This window comes from Narcine bancroftii, chromosome 5 (genome assembly GCF_036971445.1).
Source record: "Narcine bancroftii isolate sNarBan1 chromosome 5, sNarBan1.hap1, whole genome shotgun sequence".
Taxonomy (NCBI): Eukaryota; Metazoa; Chordata; class Chondrichthyes; order Torpediniformes; family Narcinidae; genus Narcine; species Narcine bancroftii.
The window spans coordinates 179,269,319-179,289,879 of record NC_091473.1 but is presented as its reverse complement, the minus strand read 5'-3'; the positions used below and the strand labels follow the sequence as shown (position 1 = coordinate 179,289,879).

Sequence of the window (20,561 nt, the reverse complement as noted above, 5' to 3'; positions counted from 1 at the left end):
AACCATTCTCCTTTGACAGCGTGTCCAAGTTGATGCACCCCCTGCGGTAAAGCGAGTCCTTATAGTGAAGCGGCGGTCTGTGGCTGCGTTGCAGTCATAGTTTACGCAGTAGATGTTATTTCTGAGAAAAATATCACTCAAGTACAACTGATTTACAGAAGAACATCAGAAATAGGAGAAGGAGTTGGCCATCTGGCCGTCAAGCCTGCTTCGCCATTCAACCAGATCACGGCTGATCTAGCTGTGGATTCAGACCACAACACTTAATTCCCCTGAGCTTCTACTGATTCCTTGGGTAGAGAATTCCACAGATTCACTCACTCTCTGGGGGAAGCAGTTCTTCCTCTGTCCTAAATCTAACCCCCACACCCCCCTGGATCTTTTGAGGCTTTGACCCTTGGTTCTCGAGAAGATATTTCAATGGAACCATTTGAGGAATGGCAGGGGGAGAGGGAGTGGATTCTGCACCCCCTCACCCCTCTTTGAAAGTTCTTCACCACTGTGGTTGAGTTGTGTCTCAGCTCCTTCCAAGTTGCTCCACTTCACATCCCTGCTGATGCTAGAGAGTGGGAGATGAAATCAGGAAGCGACAGGAACACTCAGGTAGTGTCCATGGAGAGAGAAGCACATGCAGGTCGAAGCCCTGAGAGGTTAACATGTTCTTTCCACAGATGCTGCCCCATTAGCTGAGGGAAATTTCTTGATCTCTCCCTTGAAAGATCCCATCCTCTTCAGTCAAAACTAGATACCATAGTTTCAGGTGAGAGGAAGGAGGTTGAGAGGGGATCTTAGCGGTTAATCTTTTACCCAGGGAGTGCTTGATAACTGGAATGTGTTGCTGGAATCAGATCCAATCATTACATTTAAAAATAATTTAGACAGATGCTTTAATAGGGATGGCATTAAAGGATATGGAGCTCGTGCTTGGATTAGTGTGTATATAGGCAAAAGGGCCAACATGGCATGGTGGGCTGAAGAGCCTGTTAGCCGTATAACGCTACGGCACAGACTGTCACTGAATCGTCAAAAAACTTCAATAAACTTGAGATCCGAACAAAAATTAATCAAAGGAACCTAAAGAATGCACACACGTTTGAATGACCTGGGATCCAATTGTTAATCGGGGCTATGTTCGAACAATCCTGGACACCTTCCAAAGAGAAAGGTCTGTTCATCAGCCTCGGTTTAGGGCAACCCGGCAATGGGTAACTAGGGTCGTCTCCTGGAAGGATCTTGCACTTCAAAAAAGCAACGGGGAGCGGAGGGAGAGGACCAAGAGAGAGGGTTGTCAGGTGAATAAGCACCAGCACCCACTCTTCCATTTGTCTTCCCTTCTCCCTCTCTTAATGACTGTACCAGATAAAGGGAGTAAATCCACAGAACTTCACACTTCCCCCTGGAAACCTACCTCATCTCCCATGTGCGGCTGGAATTCAAATTTGGTGGGTGGGCAGAAGATTTGGTTGTACATGTCCATGACCTTGTGCTTGTCACTCCGAGCATCCAGGTTATCCACCGCGTTCTCGATGATGTCTAGACCCTCGTGTCGGGACGTCTCCAGGTTATACTCTGCTGAGAGAAAGGTCCTGAAGGTACGGGCTAGGCCGGCATGGAATCCCAAATCAGAGCACTGGGGAGAAAGTAAAGAGGGGGGGAAATAAAGGAGAATTTATCTTTCACATGACTCAGCCATGTGAGCACAACTAGCATTCAGTTTATTTATCATCGTACACCCATGAAATTTACATTTTCAATTTAGATATATAGCATGGTAATAGGCCCTTTTGGCCTACAAGTCTGTGCTGCCCAATTACACCTAATTAACCCACACCCCTGGTATATTTTGAAGGATGGAAGGAAACTGGAACCCCCAGGGAAAGCCCATGCTTACAAACTCCTTACAGACAGTGAACCCCAATCCCAACCGCTATGCTAACCGTGTCACTTAATTGAACTTTTTCTAGTCCTGGGTGCAACACACTGCATACACACAGATAGACGTGTCACACATACAGACAAATGATACATATGCACAGTACGTCTATCAAAAGAAATCAATCTTACTGTAATGAGTCACAGTGGGTTTGTATGAACAGTTCATCAGTCATTCAGCCGTTCAAGCCACTAATAGAATGGAACCCACGACACTGTCAGGAATCCTCTTGCTCTTCAAGATAGTATATAAGATCTTAAATACTCACAACAATGCTGGTTAATGCTTATTCTCAAACTCCAACAGTCCAGCACTCCCTCAGTGCCAACACTCCTGGAATATCCACAGTAATCAGCTGGGGCTTGACCAAGTGACAAAGCAAGAAGCAGAGACTCCTGAGTGGACCTCAGCAGAGTTAAAGTGATAAAACTCAATTCTATCTGATCTCTCTATGTGTCTGCACTCTGAACTGTGTTTCATTTTTATATTTTAAATGTAATTTTTTAAACTTTTAGTTCCAGCATGGTAGAAGCCGATTCTGGCCATTTAAACCCATGCTGCCCAATTAATCTATAACGTTTCAGAGAGTGGGAGGAAACCGGAGCACCCGCGGACAGCTCACGCAGACACGGGGACAACCTACAAACGCCTTACAGACAGCGCTGAATTCGAACCAGTCACTGGTGCTATAAGAGCACTGCACTCATCGCTACGCTAACCATCCTGCCCATTGCTTATGTCTGGGTTCACTTGCTGGATAGTATGCAAAACAAGCCTTTTCTCTCCACTTCGACATATGGGACAATAAACCTGAATTGAAATTTGATTTGAACAAAACCTATCATTAGTTGTGGCTTAAAGTCAAAGGGGTATGTGGCCTTTGAACAACAGCTGCACTCATTGCCTGAACTTTTGTACAGATACTTTTCCAAACATTTTGCACTCAAAACCACGTCATCTAAATAGCAGGGGTAAATCCAGAAAAGATCGCTTTGGAGTCAATGTGACTGCTTTACCAAGTTAACCTCCAATATGCACACCTCAAACCAAAGAAACTCGGCAAAACCAAACCAGTAAGAGGAAGAATGACATAAATTGGGAAGACAGCCAATTAACTCATAGGTCAAGAAATGAACTACAGCACACAGCAGTGTTCTGAAGCTCCCACACCTAACCTCAGCTGGCAAAGGCACAGAAGTAGTCCATAAATTGCTGGGTGTTGAATCAACTTCCTGTTGATTTCATTCCCTGCCCAATGACTTTGGTTGAAATCAGAAATCAGATGTTGACTTCTGCAAATTGCCGTACCTGCCGCACTAACATTGTTTCATATTTTCCTTGTGACTTCGGTCATCAAGGCCATGGAGACTGTTACCCTCCCCACCCCCAGATCCTATACTTCCAGTGAACATAACTTTTACACCCACCTGCAGATAACTGGCATGTTTTTGAGATGGGCAAGAAAACCGGAGAAGCCAGTGGTCATAGAGAGAAAACGTGCACACTCAACACCTCCAGATTCAATCTGAGGCCACTGGAGCTGTGAGGCAGAATCATTCTGCCACAAATCTCGGGGCCTATTCATGAGAATTGGATTATAATATCCATCTGTCTGCAGATCTCAGCATCACCCATCTTGCACAAGCACCCTAAGCCATAGCCACCTCCAATGTTTCAGCTTCCTTGGTTGGTGTAGCGGTTAGTACAACACTATCACAGCGCCAGTGACCAGGTGTTGTCCTTAAGGAGCTTGTATGTTCTCCCCCTGCCTGCATGCTTGGGTTTTCCCTGGGGGCTCCAGTTTTCCTGCCACCCTTCAATTTACGGGGCTCTAGGTTAATTTGGGTGAAATTGGGCGGCACGGGTTTAAATGGTTGGAATTAGCTTCTATCATACTGTAAATAAAAATGAACAAAAATAGTCTTTCAGCGTCATTTTTTTATCCAAAGTATTTGGGAAACTGCTTGAGGGATGCAGGAGGGAAATCCTTGGCTTGTGCTGAACGGGAGCTCAGACCAATGTCTCAAGAGCTACAGAGAAACACAAAAACTGCATATGTTGGAATATTGAGCAAGGATTTGCTGGCAGAACTCAGCAGGTCAGACAGCATCCATGGGTGGAATGATCAGCCAACGCTTTGGAGGGGGATCCTTTATCAAGACTAAGAGAAAAATAGGTAAAATTACATAGATAAGGGGGGACTTTACCTATTTCTGTACTTACCAATGTTTCTCTCTCTCTAATACTTGGCCCTTTCAAGCTGCCGTGTAAAATGGGGTTAACCGGGCAATTTGCCCGGTTAGTGCCCCACTCACACGGCAGCTTGAAAGGGTCCGACTCAGTCAGCATTGTCCTAATCCAACCAGGTCCTTAACCTACCTCAGAGGTAGTCAGAGAACCCAGTTAAACTTAACCAAGACGCGTCCACCGGCACCTTGAATGGGAAAATGGCCAACCTGATTACATCACAGAGAAACCCCTGGGTGAAGTGCCTGCCGCAATCAAGGGTGGGGGGTGAGAGAGGGGTCACTGCTGCGGGGGGGGGGGAAACGGTCAATACTGTGGTGGGGAGAGGGGCTGCTGCTGCGGTGGGGGGAAGAGAGTGGTCACTGCTGTGGGATGGAGAGAGCAGGGGTCACTGCCATGGGGGCGGGGTTTAGAAAGGTGTCACTGCTATGGGGGAGAGGAGAGGGGCCATTGCTGTTGAGGGGGGAGAGGAGAAGGGTCGGGGACGACTGACTGATGGCTGGTGGGGGGTGGGGGAGACTTACCGATAGTTCCCCTGAGTGTGTGCCACATTACTTACCGCATCATTGCAGGGGCGGGATCCCCCTTAAATCGCCGGGTTGGTGATTTAATAGATCAATCCCCCCCTCAGCTTAAAAGGTGCTGGAAGTACCTTTGCCCAGTAATTGCACCTGGGTCCCAGGAGGGCGACCCAGGTTCTGGGCCTTAAAAGTACCTATTGCTTCCCTCTCCCCCTCTTGCTAATGGTTTCTCCCTCTACCTGTCTCTCCACCTCTCACACATTCTATCCTGTATCACCTGGGGTCCCTTTCCCCTTTATAAATGTAACTTGGCCATTTCTACCCATGGATGCTGTCTGACCTACAGGGTTCCTTTGGTCTCTTGTAGGGTCCCCAATGCTTTTATCACCTCCAGAAATGAAGGATGAAAATCTGTTCCTATTATCCCAGAGATGGTGACCGATTTGGGATTTCTGCTGCTCTTTTAAACACGCACACAGACAATGAATGGGATTATAGATTGCTCGAATATGTTGAAAACCATCGTGGCCATGAAACATTTTACTTCCATCAGATTATGACTGAATTCTTCCGGATGAATGAATAAGTCACGTGAATCCCGTTTTCCTGGATACCTAACTCACATACGCAGGAAGCAAATCTGAGAGGCAGACACATTTTCTGGGGTTGTAAATCCATTTTCCAACTATTTAAACAAAACATCATTTTAGAAAGGTCACAGAACTCTCAGAAGAATTTGATTTACATTCACAACCCATCTGTACTACACAGGGCAAGCCACTGAGGCGTAAATTAACCCTGCTTCATTCAAGGTTAACAGGGATCTTGAATAAAATACATTACTGAGGGGAACAGAGAGAGAGACAAAGGGTGAATTTTCTTCTTTAGTCAAATTCTTGCATTGAATCAGTTATATGTTTGAAGGGATGGGAGGAGGTGAAGCATTGAAGCAGCAACCTCTCCCCCACTTTGCCTTCTGATTTTGCTCTCCAGCCGCACACTCATTCAAGCAGTTTAACTCCAAGTAACCCGTCATTCATTATATAATGCTAAACCAAGAAACCATGTTACTAGGGTAACAACTGCTAACATAGGTGCCTGCGTTCCCATTCGTTGCATACTTTATGTTGGTTCACCAGCAGGTGTCTGGCAGGAGAGGTTGTACAATGCTGGGCTTGTGCTCCTGAGAATATTGGGGGCCGGTGGGGGATGGAGTTGGAAAGCGGGGCCGGGGGAGGGGTGGGTAGGGGAGGGAGGATACATTTTACAGAGGACAAAAGAGCAAACAACCAACCATCTGGGGTCTTCAATCACCTAGAGGCAACAAGGAAATGAACTTGTGCAGGGAGACGGAGGGTATGGGGAACAGACGGCTTCTGTCAGTAGGACATTGAGAGAGCACACAAAATCTCACGTCCCAGTGCCTTGGGGAACACTTGAACCAACTCCATCTCCACACCATGTCCAGGAGCAGTAACCCGGCCAACCCGCATGGCCCACGGATCTTTGCTCAAATGTTAAGCCTTCTGCCAGCTCCACAACATGTCACAATGATTCCACTCAGCCTGGTGCACAGCAAGCCACCTCCAGCGGGACTGATGCAACTGTAAAGGAAGAGGCTGTGCTTGGCTGCTCAGAGGATCTGATCTCACTGGCTGGTCTTAGCTGCACTCGAGTGTACCCAAGTGAGTCTGTGGGCTGGCTGCTCTCACAGACCAAATTATTGCCATTCAGTTGTGCCTCTTTGGATTCCAGCAGCATGCATGGATAGCAACGACCCTGACCCCACCTCTAGTCAAAAAGGAAAACCTTTTCACAAAGCCCTCGGATCACCAGCTGGAAGGGGCTGGCCTTCTCCCTGCTCCACGTCAGAAGAAGCCTCCATCAGCTCAGCCCGAATGGCTTTGAGTCCCCCAGTGCCTTTATGAAATAGTGGCTGCAGTGGGGCTCTGAGTTCTTGTCTCTCCATCCTAAGGGTGGTCCTGCAATTTCTAACAAAAGTTGGAGTGGAACGCTTTTGGATTTGAAAGTCAAAGGGTAATTTCAGATACTGGTATGAAATGCGGTTGAAAGATGTGAGTACCATCTCTTGTATAAAGTTCTCAGCCAAATTTCCATTGCTTCTTGAGCTACCCATCCTTATGACTGTGGCCATTAATTCTCCCTTTCCTGTTCGAGGGTAGAGCTGAAGAAAGCTTAGAAAATTATGAAAAGCATGGATTGGGCAGTCAGTCTTTTTCCCAGGGTGGAAATGTTAAATGCTTGAGGGTTAAGGTGAGGGGAGGGAACAGTTTAAAGAGAGGTTTACATTTCCAGGTAGGTGTCTGGAATGAGCTGCTTGGGGAGGTGGAAGCAGTTACAACTGCAACGTTTAAGTGGTGTTTGGACAGACACCAAGTGGCAGGGGATAGAGGGACAGGGTTCATGAGCAGGCAGATGGGATTAGTTCATGTTGGCACAGACATGATGGGCTGAAGGGCCTCTTCCTGTGCCATACTGCCCAGTACACAATAATGGGGTTGGGTCATTCCATCCAATGTGTCTCAGAACTGGTGGGATTCCGTGACAATGCGAGCGGGCTCATCCTAACAATCTCAATCACCGGAGAAGCCATAGATACTAACGTCGATCAGATCAGAGACGTCATGGATGTAGTACTTGGCCACCGCTGCGTTTGTTGCTGCAAGGTTAAGCAGGTAGTCATTTCTTGCTTTGGTGCACTTCAGTTTGTTTTCAGAATACTTGGCTTGACGCTGGGAGAGGAAATACAAGAACATTTACTGAATTCTTCACGAAATAAGTCGTCATTTCAAGATTAGGTTGACCCTTGTCACATACAGAGAATAAAGTCCACTCCCATCAGATCAAATTTCAAATCTCTTACCATTTACCACTTTCATGTAACAAATAACCAAAACTCCACATGTACTCCAATTATACTGACAATTAACTTATTGTCGTATACGATGCACCAAAATTCTTACTTGCTGTGGCCAAATGGGTATATTTAATTTAGAGATACAGCACGGTAACAGGCCCTTCCACCCCATGAGCCTGCACTGCCCGAATACACCCATGTAACCAATCCTCTACCTCTTTGGAATAAACCGGAACACCCAGAGGAAACCCAAATGGGAGAACATGCAAACCTCCTTACAGGCAGTAGTAGATTCCAACCCGGGTTACTGGCTCTGTAATCATTTTGCGCTAACCGTTACACTACCTTAGTGATTTGTGGAAAAAATACACAAAAGTAGCCTACTTAAATGAAATTTGGAATATCACCAAGGAGTCTTGCAAGGTGTACCTTGGAGAGCATTTTCACTGGTTGTATCATTGTCTGGTATAGAGACGCCAATGCATAGGACAGGAAAAGGTTACAGGGGGGTGGGGTGGGGTGTAAATTCAACCAGTGCCATCGTGAGCATGTCTTCTTTCCATTAAGGACATCTTTAAGAGATGGTGTCTTGAGAAAGCAGCCACTATCGTCAAGGACCTTCACCCCCCGCCCCACCCCCCCGCCCAGGTCATGCCCCTATTGCACGGCTACCACCAGGAGGGGGGGTACAGGAGCCTGAAGACGAGCACTCATTGTGACAAAAACAGCTTCTATCTCTCCACTATCAGATTTCTGAACGGGCAATGAACCTATAGACACTGTCTCATATTTTTCTCTTTTTTGCCCGAGTTATTTATTTTTCTTTAAATCTTGTCTTTACCTAATTGTAATTTTATGGCAATTTCTGCACCACCTTTACTGCTGCACAATAACGTGACACATGCTCATGACAAGAAAACCTAATTCTGAATCAAAAAGAGAAAATAAATACAAAAGAATATCCACCGTGCAAAAAAAAGTGACGGTGCCATCGCGCAGACGACTATTTTGTCATGTTGGAACAGTGCGTGATGGTGGAACCCACATCCATACACATAACTTTGTTGGACCGAACCACTGGCCATTCCCCCCTCCCCAGGGCTGTGAGTGGGGTGTGCTGTGTTGGGATGGCAAGGAATGGGAAGAGGCCGACCCCATTGTTCTCAGATAAATGGGAAGAGGAAGAGCTTTAGCTGTTTGGTGTTGAGGATTAGGGGGCCAGAGTCTCAGGATAAGGGGTAGGCCATTTCAGTCTGAGCTCAAGAGTTCACCCAGAAAATAGAAAAGTCACTTTCTCAAGGGATCCTGGGTAAGATCTGCCCTTTAATCAGCAGCACTGAGAACCAATGATCAGGCCCATTAGAAAGTCCATCATGTTCACAGATGATTGCTCAATTCCCTTAGCATCTCTTGGGCAAGTGAAGCAGCTCATTGCTGCTTGCAGCTGGACCCAGGTTGAACTCAGGGGTGGGATGATAAATGGTAAGTAATACTTGTGTTACCAAAGTGCCTGGGGAGGGTCATCCCTGACTAGACTTGCCTACTCTCACATTCGGTGCCTGACCAATGAGGCACACCTTATTTAACACCCTGTCGACCGATGTGGCCAGTTTTAGGGAGTTATGGGCTAGGATCCCTTGTCAAGGATTTCCTCAGAAAATTGGAACACTCTGAGGAGTCACGCGATGGAGTAGTGGCCGGACGGTGAACTCCAGCCCTCTCCAGAAAAGTCGGGAAAAACAAGAGAAAACACAAAGGCACAGAAATAAAAGTTACAGAAAAGTGAGTATAAAGGTGGAAAGAAGATGGCGACAAAAAAAGAAAAGTCGAAAGCAACGGTAAGAAGAGAGGAAGAGAAGACAAAGGAGGGAAAAGGTGAAGGCCTTACCTGTCCGAAGAGGCCCGCTGCGGAGAGAGAAACCCGCTCCCTCAGGTCGGTAAATAATGGACTACAAAAATGGCTCGCAGAGCCGAACAAAAGTGCGCAACCGCGCATGCGCGAAGTTTCGCGCATGCGCGATGCGAATGAAAAAAAACACACCGACGGGAGGGGGGACCAGCTGGGGAGTCGATCTCCACAGCCGGCAACGACAGCTGCAGAACACCTGCAGCAAGAAGAGACCACAGAAGACAATAGAAACAAGATAGAAGAGGAGGAAAGGGCACCAAAGAAACAACAGATGGTCAACCCAGAGGAAGAAGAAGAGGAAGAGTATGGTGAAATAGAAGAAGAAAAGAGAGGCAAGGTAAAGGATATACTTGCTCTTATTAGAGGATACATGGAATCATTTAAAGAATGGCAAACACAGGAATTTAAGGATTTAAGAAAAAGAATAAACAACACAGAGGAGAAAATAATTAAAATGGAGATGACCTTAACAGAAATGGGAAAAAAAATGGACAAGATGGAAGAGCGGGCAGTAGCAGCAGAAATGGAGGTAGAAGACTTAAAAAAGAAATTGGAGAAATCTAATAAAAAAACTAAAGAGACACAAGAACTACTAGCTCAAAAAATAGATACAATGGAAAACCATAACAGAAGAAATAACATAAAGATAGTGGGCCTTAAGGAAGATGAAGAAGGCAAGAATATGAGGGAGTTTATAAAAGAGTGGATCCCTAAGACCCTAGGATGTCCAGAACTACAGCATGAAATGGAAATAGAAAGGGCACATAGAGTATTGGCCTCTAAACCACAACCACAACAAAAACCAAGATCTATTGTAGTAAAATTCCTAAGATATACTACAAGAGAAAAGGTACTGGAGAAGACAATGGAAAAAGTAAGAGAGGGCAACAAACCACTGGAGTATAAAGGGCAAAAAATCTTCATTTATCCAGATATAAGTTTTGAACTCCTAAAGAAGAGAAAAGAGTTCAATACAGCAAAGGCGATTTTATGGAAGAAAGGGTATAAATTTATACTAAAGCATTCAGCGGTATTGAAAATATTTATTCCAGGACAACAAAACAGACTATTCGCGGATCCAGAAGAAGCACGAAAATTTGCAGAACAATTACAAAAATAGACTGAGGGAGGAAGACGGGTAATGAGAGTTAAAATGATCGCGACTGATATGTATGTGGGTAAAGACAAAAATAGACTGAGGGATGAAGACGGGTAATGAGAGTAAAAATGATCATGATTGATATGTATGCAGGTAAAGAGGTATAAGAGTGAATAGAGACAATGAGCATACATGAATGTATCTGTACTTAGAGGAAAATATAGATAGTATAGACAAGAATTAATAAGGGAAGGTAATGGAATAGAGAGAATAAGGAGGGAATTAAAAGAGGGACCTTTGTGACATATGAAAAGTGAAATCTTTTCTGGGGGAGGCGGGGTGGGGGGAAATAGCGGTCACTGCAAAATCAGTTGACGCTTGCGAGTGGATTCGCAAATCCAAATGGAGAGGGGAGATGTGGTTGTCCGACAAGGGATAAAGGACAACTCAGGAGGTGAAGGGGAGATTGGGGATAAATAAGATAGAAATAGGAGAATAAGGAAAATGTTAGATGTTGTAGGAATGTTGTCTTATAAAGAGTTGAAAATAAGAAAACAGAAATGGAAAAGGAGGAAAGGTAATGATGGAAAAACGGAAAGAGAAGATAAACAAAATATAAAAGGGCTACGCTGAACTATATGTCTTTAAATATTAATGGAATACATAACCAAATTAAAAGGAAGAAACTACCAAATTTAAATGAATAAATGTATTCCATTAGAAAAAATAACATATTGGTTAAGAAATAACATTGAAATATTCGAACAAGTATAGGAGCCTTACATTAAATACAATAGCGAAAACCTACTGGGGACAAACATTACCTAAGTTGATGGAAGGAGAAGGAAAGAAAAGAATGGACTCAGTAGAATTTCTGGTGTAATTTTGTTGAATGACAACATTGTCTGACTGGCTTAATGCAACCTAGATTGTATACCTAAAATGGATGAGAGGGGGGGGTGGGGGGGTGGTTTGGGAGGAAAGGGGGGGGGGGGGAGAAAAAGTCACTGTATATGTGTGAAAAGAAATAGTGTATATCATGGCTAATGTGATTTATGGTGTGAAAAATAAAAAAATTAAAAAAAAAAAAAAAAATTAAAAAAAAAAAAAAAAAAAAAAAGAAAATTGGAACACTCTGTGAGAAAGCTGTCCCTCAGGTCCCTCTTAGATCTCACCCCCTCTCAACTTAAACCTATGCCCTCTAGTTCTAGAATTGGCAAATCTGTGGAGTGTGAGTATTTACCTTATTACTCCATTTACTCCAGTACCCCTCATGGTTCTATAAGGTCACTCCTCAAGCTCCTGCCTCAGACCTTCAACTGGACCAGCCATGCTACAAGATCAGGTCAGACTGTGGTGCATCCTGCACCCAAACGCCTTTCCACCATCATTTGCTGGGATGTGTGAGTTCCTCAGCTCTCAGCAAGGCTGACATCATCCAGTACAAAGCACTCCACAAATCAGTACCCTATCCACCAATCTAAACATTCATTGCCTTACTATTTGCACAGAGTAGTTACCATGTATATTGTCTACAAAGTGCATTGTAGTTAGCCACCCAGACTACTCCAACAGGACCTCCAAACTTATGATCTCCTCACCAAGGACAACAGGTGCAGGGGAACACCACCACTTACATGTTCCCCCCCCCCAAGTTGCACACCACCCGAACATGAAAATCCATCTCTCTTCCCTGACTGTTGATCAGTCTAAATTCAAGAATAGTATAGTACATCACAGGAACAGGCCTTTTGGCCCATGATGTGTGCACTGAACATGATGTCAAATTAAACTAAATCTCTTCCTGCAATGCTCCACATCCCTCCATCCCCTGCATGTTCAAATGCCTATCCTGAAGCCTCTTAATCACCACAATTATATCTGCTTCCACCACTACTCCTGGCAGTCCTTTCCAGGAACCTATCTAAAGTAACTTGCCCTGCACATCTCCTTTCAACTGCCCCTCACACCTTAACTGTATTTCATTTTGTATTTGGTATCTTTACCTTGAAGAAAGGATTTTGACCATCCCCTCTTCCCATGCCTTTTCCAATCTTACAAACTTCTAACAGGTCTCCCCACAGCCTCTGATACTCCAGAGAAAATAACAGAAGTTTGTCCAACTTCCATGTAACTCATCCCATTCAGGCAGCATCCTGGTCAACCTCTTCTGTACGCCTTCTGAAGCCTCTAGATTCTATCTATAATGGAATGCCCTGAAGTGCACACAATATTCCAAGTGTGGCCTCACCAATGTTTGATGTAGCTGAACCATGACTTCCTTACTCTCACACTCAGTGCCTGATCAATGAAGCCAAGCACATCGTACACCTCGTTCACCACCCTGTTGACCTGTCGACCAGTTTCCGCGAGCTCTGGACTCAGATCCCCCTGTCTCTCTCTACATCAAGCTTTCCCTGAGGAAACTGGAACACTCTGAGTGAGAAAGTTGCCCCTCAGGTCCCTCTTAATAAACCAATGTCCTGTAGTTCTAGAATCGTCACTCCTGTGAAGTAGAGTGCGAGCATTTACCTTATCCATGCTCCTCATAATTGCATAAACCTCTACAAGGCCATCCCTCAACCTCCTGCACTGGGGAATAAAGACCCAGCCTATACTACCTCTCCCTACAACTTAAGCTCTCCAGCCCCAGCAACATTCTGGATAATCTCCTCTGCACCCCTTCCAGTTATTGATATCCTTGCTATGGCTGGATATGCACACAGTACGCCCAAAATGATCTCACCAATGCCATGTATCATAATGTCCCAACATTTCATCTGTTCATTCATCCGTTGCCCTGTGATCTACTGATTGTTGACATCCCCACCACAGTCTCGGACTGGGACCGGCTCACTGCCCCGTGACTCAGTGTCGAGAGGAGCCGACGCCGTCTCCCCATTCTGGAAAGGGTACAGTGGTGTGGTCCACAGAGTTCCGCCTCACCTTCTCCTTCATCTTCTCGATCTTCCGCACGGAACTACGGCGCTGTGGCCTGTCCTCGTGCCGGAGGAGATTCACGCTGATGTCTCCCGATTTGCTGAACTGCTTCTCTTCCTGCTTCTCGGCTTCCTTCAGTTTGCTCTCTGCACTGATGCTTTCTGCATGATACATGTGGTAGGTTTTCATCACCTGTGGAGGGAGGAGACAGTTTAATGGGCTACCCAACCATGACAGCAACCTGCAGCTAACCTAAGCCTTTAAGTTTCAAGATTCCTTTATCATCATGTGACAGGACAGAATTGTAATATCACGTGAAATTTCCTTCTGTCTATTGTAAAGCAAAGAGTTGTCATTAGTGTCATCTGGCGCCCCTTACAGTTCGATAGATCACTGCAAACACCAGAACTTATTGTCCATGCCAGATTCCCCTGGTGCGAGTGGTCTGCTGCACCACTTCAAAGGCAACCACATTGGGGCATCCATGCTCATGTATGGAACAGGGCAAACAAGGATGGAATTGCCTTCTCTCCAAGCAAGAGAATCCCTTCAGAGTCCCCGAGTGTCTGTGGATTCACCTCCAGCCCTCCCGTAGCCTCAGACTCCTGTTTGATCCATCGTCAAAGTGAACTTCAGTTTCAAACCTATGACACAATCAGGAATCCTTCAGTCTGAGGCCCTCAGCCTTCTACGCTCCAATGAATAAAGACCCCGTCTACCAGTCTTTCTCCGTATTCTAGATACTGCAATCCAGACAACATTTTAGTAAATCTTCTCTGCACCCTCTCTACCTTAGAGAGTCCTCCTGGCCCTCAGCTCCCTCTTGAATGCTGGCTCTGATACCTGGTTCCCATGAGCCAGTGTCCAGCCATCCGCAAACTTCATGAACGCAAGTTGCCCGCAGCCAGTGTAGGTCCGTCAACACACTGGGCCCTCTTGCTGGACTGCTTCCATGGTCACTGGCCCATAGGATCATCTATCCTACCTCCACCACTTCAAGGTGACTCGCAGAAGGGACGTCTTAACCAAACTATTGACAGTGGTTCACAGCTGAAGACATTGCCAGGAGTGGCCTTGGGCTCTATTAATGACACAGCTGGCCGAGTCATTGCCTCACAGCTCCAGAGACCTGGATTCAATCCAGACCTCGCGCGTTGTCTGAGTGCGTTTGCACGTTCTCCCTGTGACTCGAGGGTTACCGTGGCTGCTTTGGATTTGTCTCACACCTTACGATGTGTGGTCTGCTAGGTTAAGTTGCCCGAGTGCGCAGGGGAATGGTACAATCGAGGTGAATTGATAGAAGATAGGAAGGATTGGTATAAAATGGTGTTTGTTGGTCAGCATGGACCAAAAGGCCTGATTATGTGCTGTATTGTTCATGGACTCATTTAGTCATTCATTTCTAGGATCTGGGCATCACTGCAAACACCAGAACTTATTGTCCATGCCAGATTCCCCTGGTGTGAGTGGTCTGCTGCACCACTTCAAAGGCAACTACGTTGGGGCATCCATGCTCATGTATGGAACAGAGCAAACAAGGATGGAAGTGCCTTCTCTCCCAGCCACAATCCAGTGACTTCATAGTCATTAGTTACTAAAATGAGCTGTGCATTCTTTTTATTATATTATTAAGTGCACAGACTCAAGTCTGGCGATTACCAGCCCAGTCACCAACACACTGGACCCTCACTAGTTCCCATCTTTGAGGCTTTATAAGGTACTGGCGAGACCCCACAGGGAGTACGAGGGACAGTTTTGGGCTCCTTATTTAAGAAAGGATGTGCTGGCATTGGAGAGAGTTCAGAGAATGTTCACAAAAATGATTCCTGGAATGAAGGGATTAGCATATGAGGAACATTTGTTGGACTCTATTCCTTGGAGTTCTGGAGAATGAGGGGGAAACCTTATAGAAGCATTTGGAATGTTGTAAGGTCTGGACAGAGTAGATATGGCAAACTTGTTTACCATGGTAGGGGGGGCCAAGGACAAGAAGGCACAACTTCAGGATTGAGAAGTGTTCATTTAAAACCGAGATGTGGAGGAATTTATAGAGTGGTGAATCTCTAGAATTTGCTGCCAAGGGTAGCTGTGGAGGCCAGTTGTTGTGTGTATTTAAGGAAGAGATTGATAGGTATAATGAGTAGTCAGGGTATGAAAGGTTATGGGGAGAAGGCAGGAGAGTGGGGCTGAGTGGGAGAATGGATGAGCTCATGATGGAATGGCGGAGTGGACTCCATGGGACTACCTTTTAGTCTTATGGAGAGCGAGGTTTAGAGAAAAAATGCCAGAGGTTATGGCAGAGGTTCAATTATAACCCGCAACAGTTCTTCAAAGGAAATGGAGATGCCGAGAGAGGATAAATAACTAATCTTCCACCTCAGTTGCAGAGCACCACGTTGAGATTTTTTCCAAGGTTGCTTCCTTGGAATTACCATGCACAATACAGAATCAATCAGTAAGATTAATATTGCATCTGAAACTCCGGGATATAATTTCTTTGACTTGACAGCATAACGATTAATTTGTTGCCTGTAAGGTTTTTATTTCAGGATGTTCCCTTCCAATGACCCTGAACTGAGATTACTGTCCAACCTTGGTACTGCTTCCTCAATCTATCAAGATAGCAATTCCATTACTGTTCAATACATTGCCTTCAAGGCTGCACAAGTTACATTGAAATAAAATCTCCATCTCTGATGTTATTGCTGCCTGCAAAGTTTCATTAGGAGTACAGTGTCTCTCTGACTTACAGCACCAGGGCTGGAAACCTCAGACTGGATCATTAGGGAAAGGAGTTCATGCCTGATTTAAGAGGTCCAAACATTCATGTAGATTGGATGGTGAAGAAGGACTTTGGTATGCTGGCCTTTATAAATCATAGCATAGAATATAGGAGCTGGGAGGTGATGTTGAGACTGTTCAAGGCATTGGTGAGACCAAGTTTGGAATACTGTGTGCAGTTCTGGTCTCCAAGTTAGATGAAAGATATCGATAAGGTAGAGAGGGTGCAGAGAAGATTTACTAAAATGTTGTCTGGATTGCAGTATCTAGAATACGGAGAAAGACTGGGTAGACGGGGTCTTTATTCATTGGAGCGTAGAAGACTGAGGGGGGATTTGATAGAGGTATATAAAATTATGAGGGAGATACATAGAGTAGATGTGAATAGGCTCATCACCTTGAGGGTAGGAGAGATTGGAACAAGGGATCATAAGTTAAGGGTTAGGGGGCCAAACTTTAGAAGTAACATTAGAGGGGGCTTCTTCACTCAGAGAGTGGTGGCTGAGTGGAATGACCTTCGGGAAGAGGTAGTTGCAGCAGGGTCAATGCTGTCATTTAAGAGGAGATTGAATGAGTGCATGGATGTGAGGGGGTTGGAGGGTTATGGGCAGGGAACTCATGGAGTTTCACTTAAATCGGTGAGGACTAGAAGGGCCGATATGGCCTGTTTCCGTACTGTAATTGTTATGTGGTTGTTGTTGTACAGAGTCTATCAGAAGGGATGTAAGACCAAGTCACTTCCAGCACAACGATATCCTAGTGATCCAGCTCATAAGGCAGGGACTGGAGATCCAGTGAAGGGGACAATTGGACAGGGTAAGCAAAAAGAAGCTGGTGAGACTCAGCATGCATGGTAGCAGGCAGGAAGAGAACTGGACAGTCAGCGTGTAGGGGTTCTCGAGACTGAAAGTGGGAAGGGAGAAGAGTGAGATGCTGTTGCTAATTGTGTAGGTTCTGGTGAGGCCACACAGAAACCTTGCATGCAGTTTTGGGTTAGTAGACAGTAGATTAATGGCAGTCCTAAAGACACGATCTCCTGAGATGAGAGAATTTCATTTTGCCATAATTTTCTCATCACACTGACAAAAATGATGTGTCACTGAATCGTGGGTAAAATACTACGGGGGTATTTCAGGGAAGATGCTGGTATGTTTCCACCAGGGGATGGTATCAAGTAAGGGCTCATCAAATACAGGTAGACAGTACTATCTTTTTCCAGTGCAGTGAATCTCAGAACTTGATCCCACAGCAGGGAGAGGCTGCATCATTTGATGTGTTTAAAGTAGGGGGTAGGTACATTTTTGGAAGATTGGGGGAATGGGGCCTGTGGGGATCAAGAATAGAGGACTCGAGGTCTGAGGTGGATCAGCCAGCACCTTTTGAAGGATGGGGCAGGCTTCAGTGGCCAAGAGGCTTCCTCCTGCTCCAATCCTCTGGTGACAATAAGAGAAGGGGCGGCTAGACAGGAGGAGAGGAGATGAATGGGCCAGTGTGGAGACCTCCTCACTCTGCTGTGTACCTGTTCCAGGATGAGTGGGAAAGGTCCATCAGACGCTAACAGAGGAACTTCATGAGCACCAGAGAGAGGCGCTTGGGGCTTGCAGTGTTACTCGTCAATACTCACAGTGTACAACTCATTGGTGACCTTCAGCAGCTCCTCGTGCATTTGTTGGCCAATCTCCTTGCTCTGTGAACAATGGGAGAAAAAAAGAACAGGATGTTGAGTTTGCACTGCCCTCTCTGTGACACTGCTCCTGGGAATAAATATCAGGAGATGGAAACTTTACAGGCAGGTAACAGCACTAAACGCATGAAAAGGATTCAGCAGACAGAATCACACCGAGGAGTTTCGGAGCAGTATTCCAGATTTCCTTTCCTCCACAAAAGGGAAGTGGGTCTTGATCATTTTTAGCTTGTTCAGCAATAATTTTAGGATTAGATCTCTGCTTTGGATTCTAGAAATTCTCAAATCCTTTTCTCAAATTGTATAATCTGGTGCTGTGTGTAACCCTGACACCATATCAGTGCTGCGTGTAACCCTGAACGCCCATCTGGTGCTGCGTACAGCCCTGACACCATACCAGTGCTGCGTGTAGCCCTGAACGCCCATCTGGTGCTGCGTACAGCCCTAACACCATACCAGTGCTGCGTGTAGCCCTGAACGCCCATCTGGTGCTGTGTATAGCCCTGACACCATACCAGTGCTGCATGTAGCCCTGAACGCCCATCTGGTGCTGTTTGCAACCCTGATGTCATACCAGTGCTGTGAGTTGCCCTGAATGCCCACCTGTTGCTGTGTATAGCCCTGACAGCATACCAGTACTGCGTGTCGCCCTGAACGCCCATCTGGTGCTGCGTACAGCCCTGACACCATACTAGTGCTGCGTGTATCCCTGAATGCCCATCTGTTGCTGTGTATAGCCCTGACACCATACCAGTGCTATGTGTAGCACTGAACACCCATCTGGTGCTGTATGTAACCCTAATGACCTCTCTGGTGCTGTGTATAGCCCTGACAGCATGCAGGTGCTACATATAGTCCTTAACACCCATCTGGTGCTGTGTCTAAACCTGATGCAATGCCAGTGCTGTGTGTAGCTCTTAATGCTGGTCCTGCATATAGTCCTTAAAGACTACCTGGTGCTTTAAACAGCCCGTAAAAGGAGATAGAGGTATTTTTAATTAATACCCTGCAACTGTAGGGACTGTGCCCAAGATGGTGGTGCTGGTGCTTGGCCATGGCCGTGAGGGGTTGCAGTCTCTGGGGGAAATATCAGGTTGGCACAGGGAATTAGAATTGGGGAGAACACCTCCCATTAGTAAGGAGAAGCAGAGGACACAACCCTTCAGGAAAGGTAACCATGGTAGCAGACCAGCAAGTGGCCCAGCGACTGAAGAACCCACACAGGCTTTGGGCGATTTGCTGTCAGGGACCCTTATGGGCTGTGGGATGCTGGAGACTGGCTCATGGGAACCAGGTAATGGAACAGGGATCCGAGAGGGTGTTGAGAGCAAGAAGGGCTCCTGAAGGGCCTTAGGGGCTGAAGGCTTCCTGATCGAGTCGGAGATTTGGGTCTGGAGTTTGGGTCCTGATAAATCCAACAGGGGTCTGTGCAGCTGCAGAGGCTGTGGCAACGCTGGAGGCAAATCCACAGACACTCAATGACCTGGGGTAGGTGGGGGGGACCTCTCTTTTGCTTCTCTTTCTCCTGTTCGGAGCACCGAACAATGTTCATGGACATACTTTGCCTTCCGGCAGATATAACATAGAACACTACATCACAGTACAGGCCCTCCAGCTCTCAATGTTGTGCCAACCCATATATCCCTTCCAAAAAAAAGTACTAAATCCTCCGTACCCTGCATCCTTCTATTTTTCTTTCATCCATGTGTCTGTCTAAGAATCTCTGAAATTCCCCCAATGTTTTAGCCTTCACAACCATCCCTTGGCAAGGCATCCCTTAAACATCTCTCCCTTCACTTTGTACATATGGCCTCTGGTGTATACTGATCCTGCCCTGGGAAACAGGTGCTGGCTGTCCATCCTATCTATGCCTCTCATAACCCTGTAGACCTCTATCAAGTCTCCTCTCATCCTTCTACGCTCCAAAGAGAAAAATCCCAGCTCTGCTAACCTTGCCTCATCAGACTTATTTCCCAATCCAGGCAACATCCTGGTAAAATCTGCTCTGTCTCCATAGCTTCCACATCCTTCCTATGATGAAGTGACCTGAACTGAACATAATACCAAAGATTTATAGAGTTGTAACATGACCTTGCTATTCCAGAACTCAATCCCCCAATAATGAAGCCCAGCGTCCCATAGGCCTTCTTAACTATCCTGTTGACCTGTGCAACGATTTGCACTCCAAATTCTTAAGTAACTGACCATTACCCCTGGCCTTCTGGTTTGTCCTTCCAAAATGCATCACCTCACACTTATCTAGATTGAACTCCATCGCCACTTTTCTGCCCAACTCTGCATCCTGTCTACATAATCTTGTAACGTTCGACAACCTTCAGCTCCATCCACAACCTTCGTATCATTTGCAAACCTACTGACCCATCCTTCCATCTCTTCAACCAGGACATTTATAAAAATCACAAAGAGCAGTGGTTCCAGAACAGATCCTTGCAGGACTCCACTAGTCACCGACCTCCAGGCAGAATACTTGCCTTCCACTACTACTCTCTGCTTTCTTCCTACAAGCCAATTTTCCACTGACCCTGTGACTTCCTGGATGAGTCGCTCA

The 20,561-nt window shown here is 45.9% G+C and overlaps 1 protein-coding gene across 5 annotated transcripts in view; it reads right to left on the bottom strand.

The window, feature by feature from the left end:
- srgap3 (SLIT-ROBO Rho GTPase activating protein 3) overlaps window positions 1–20,561 on the bottom strand; it is a 263,068-nt gene that overhangs the window by 100,047 nt on the left and 142,460 nt on the right. For all 5 annotated transcript variants that reach the window (XM_069939903.1, XM_069939901.1, XM_069939902.1 and 2 more), the window contains exons 4-7: window positions 17,933–17,995; window positions 13,534–13,719; window positions 7,326–7,454; window positions 1,409–1,630 (exon numbers count right to left, since the gene is read on the bottom strand). In XM_069939903.1, the coding sequence (XP_069796004.1) occupies window positions 1,409–1,630; window positions 7,326–7,454; window positions 13,534–13,719; window positions 17,933–17,995 (600 nt within the window). The remainder of the gene's footprint in view (window positions 1–1,408; window positions 1,631–7,325; window positions 7,455–13,533; window positions 13,720–17,932; window positions 17,996–20,561) is intronic.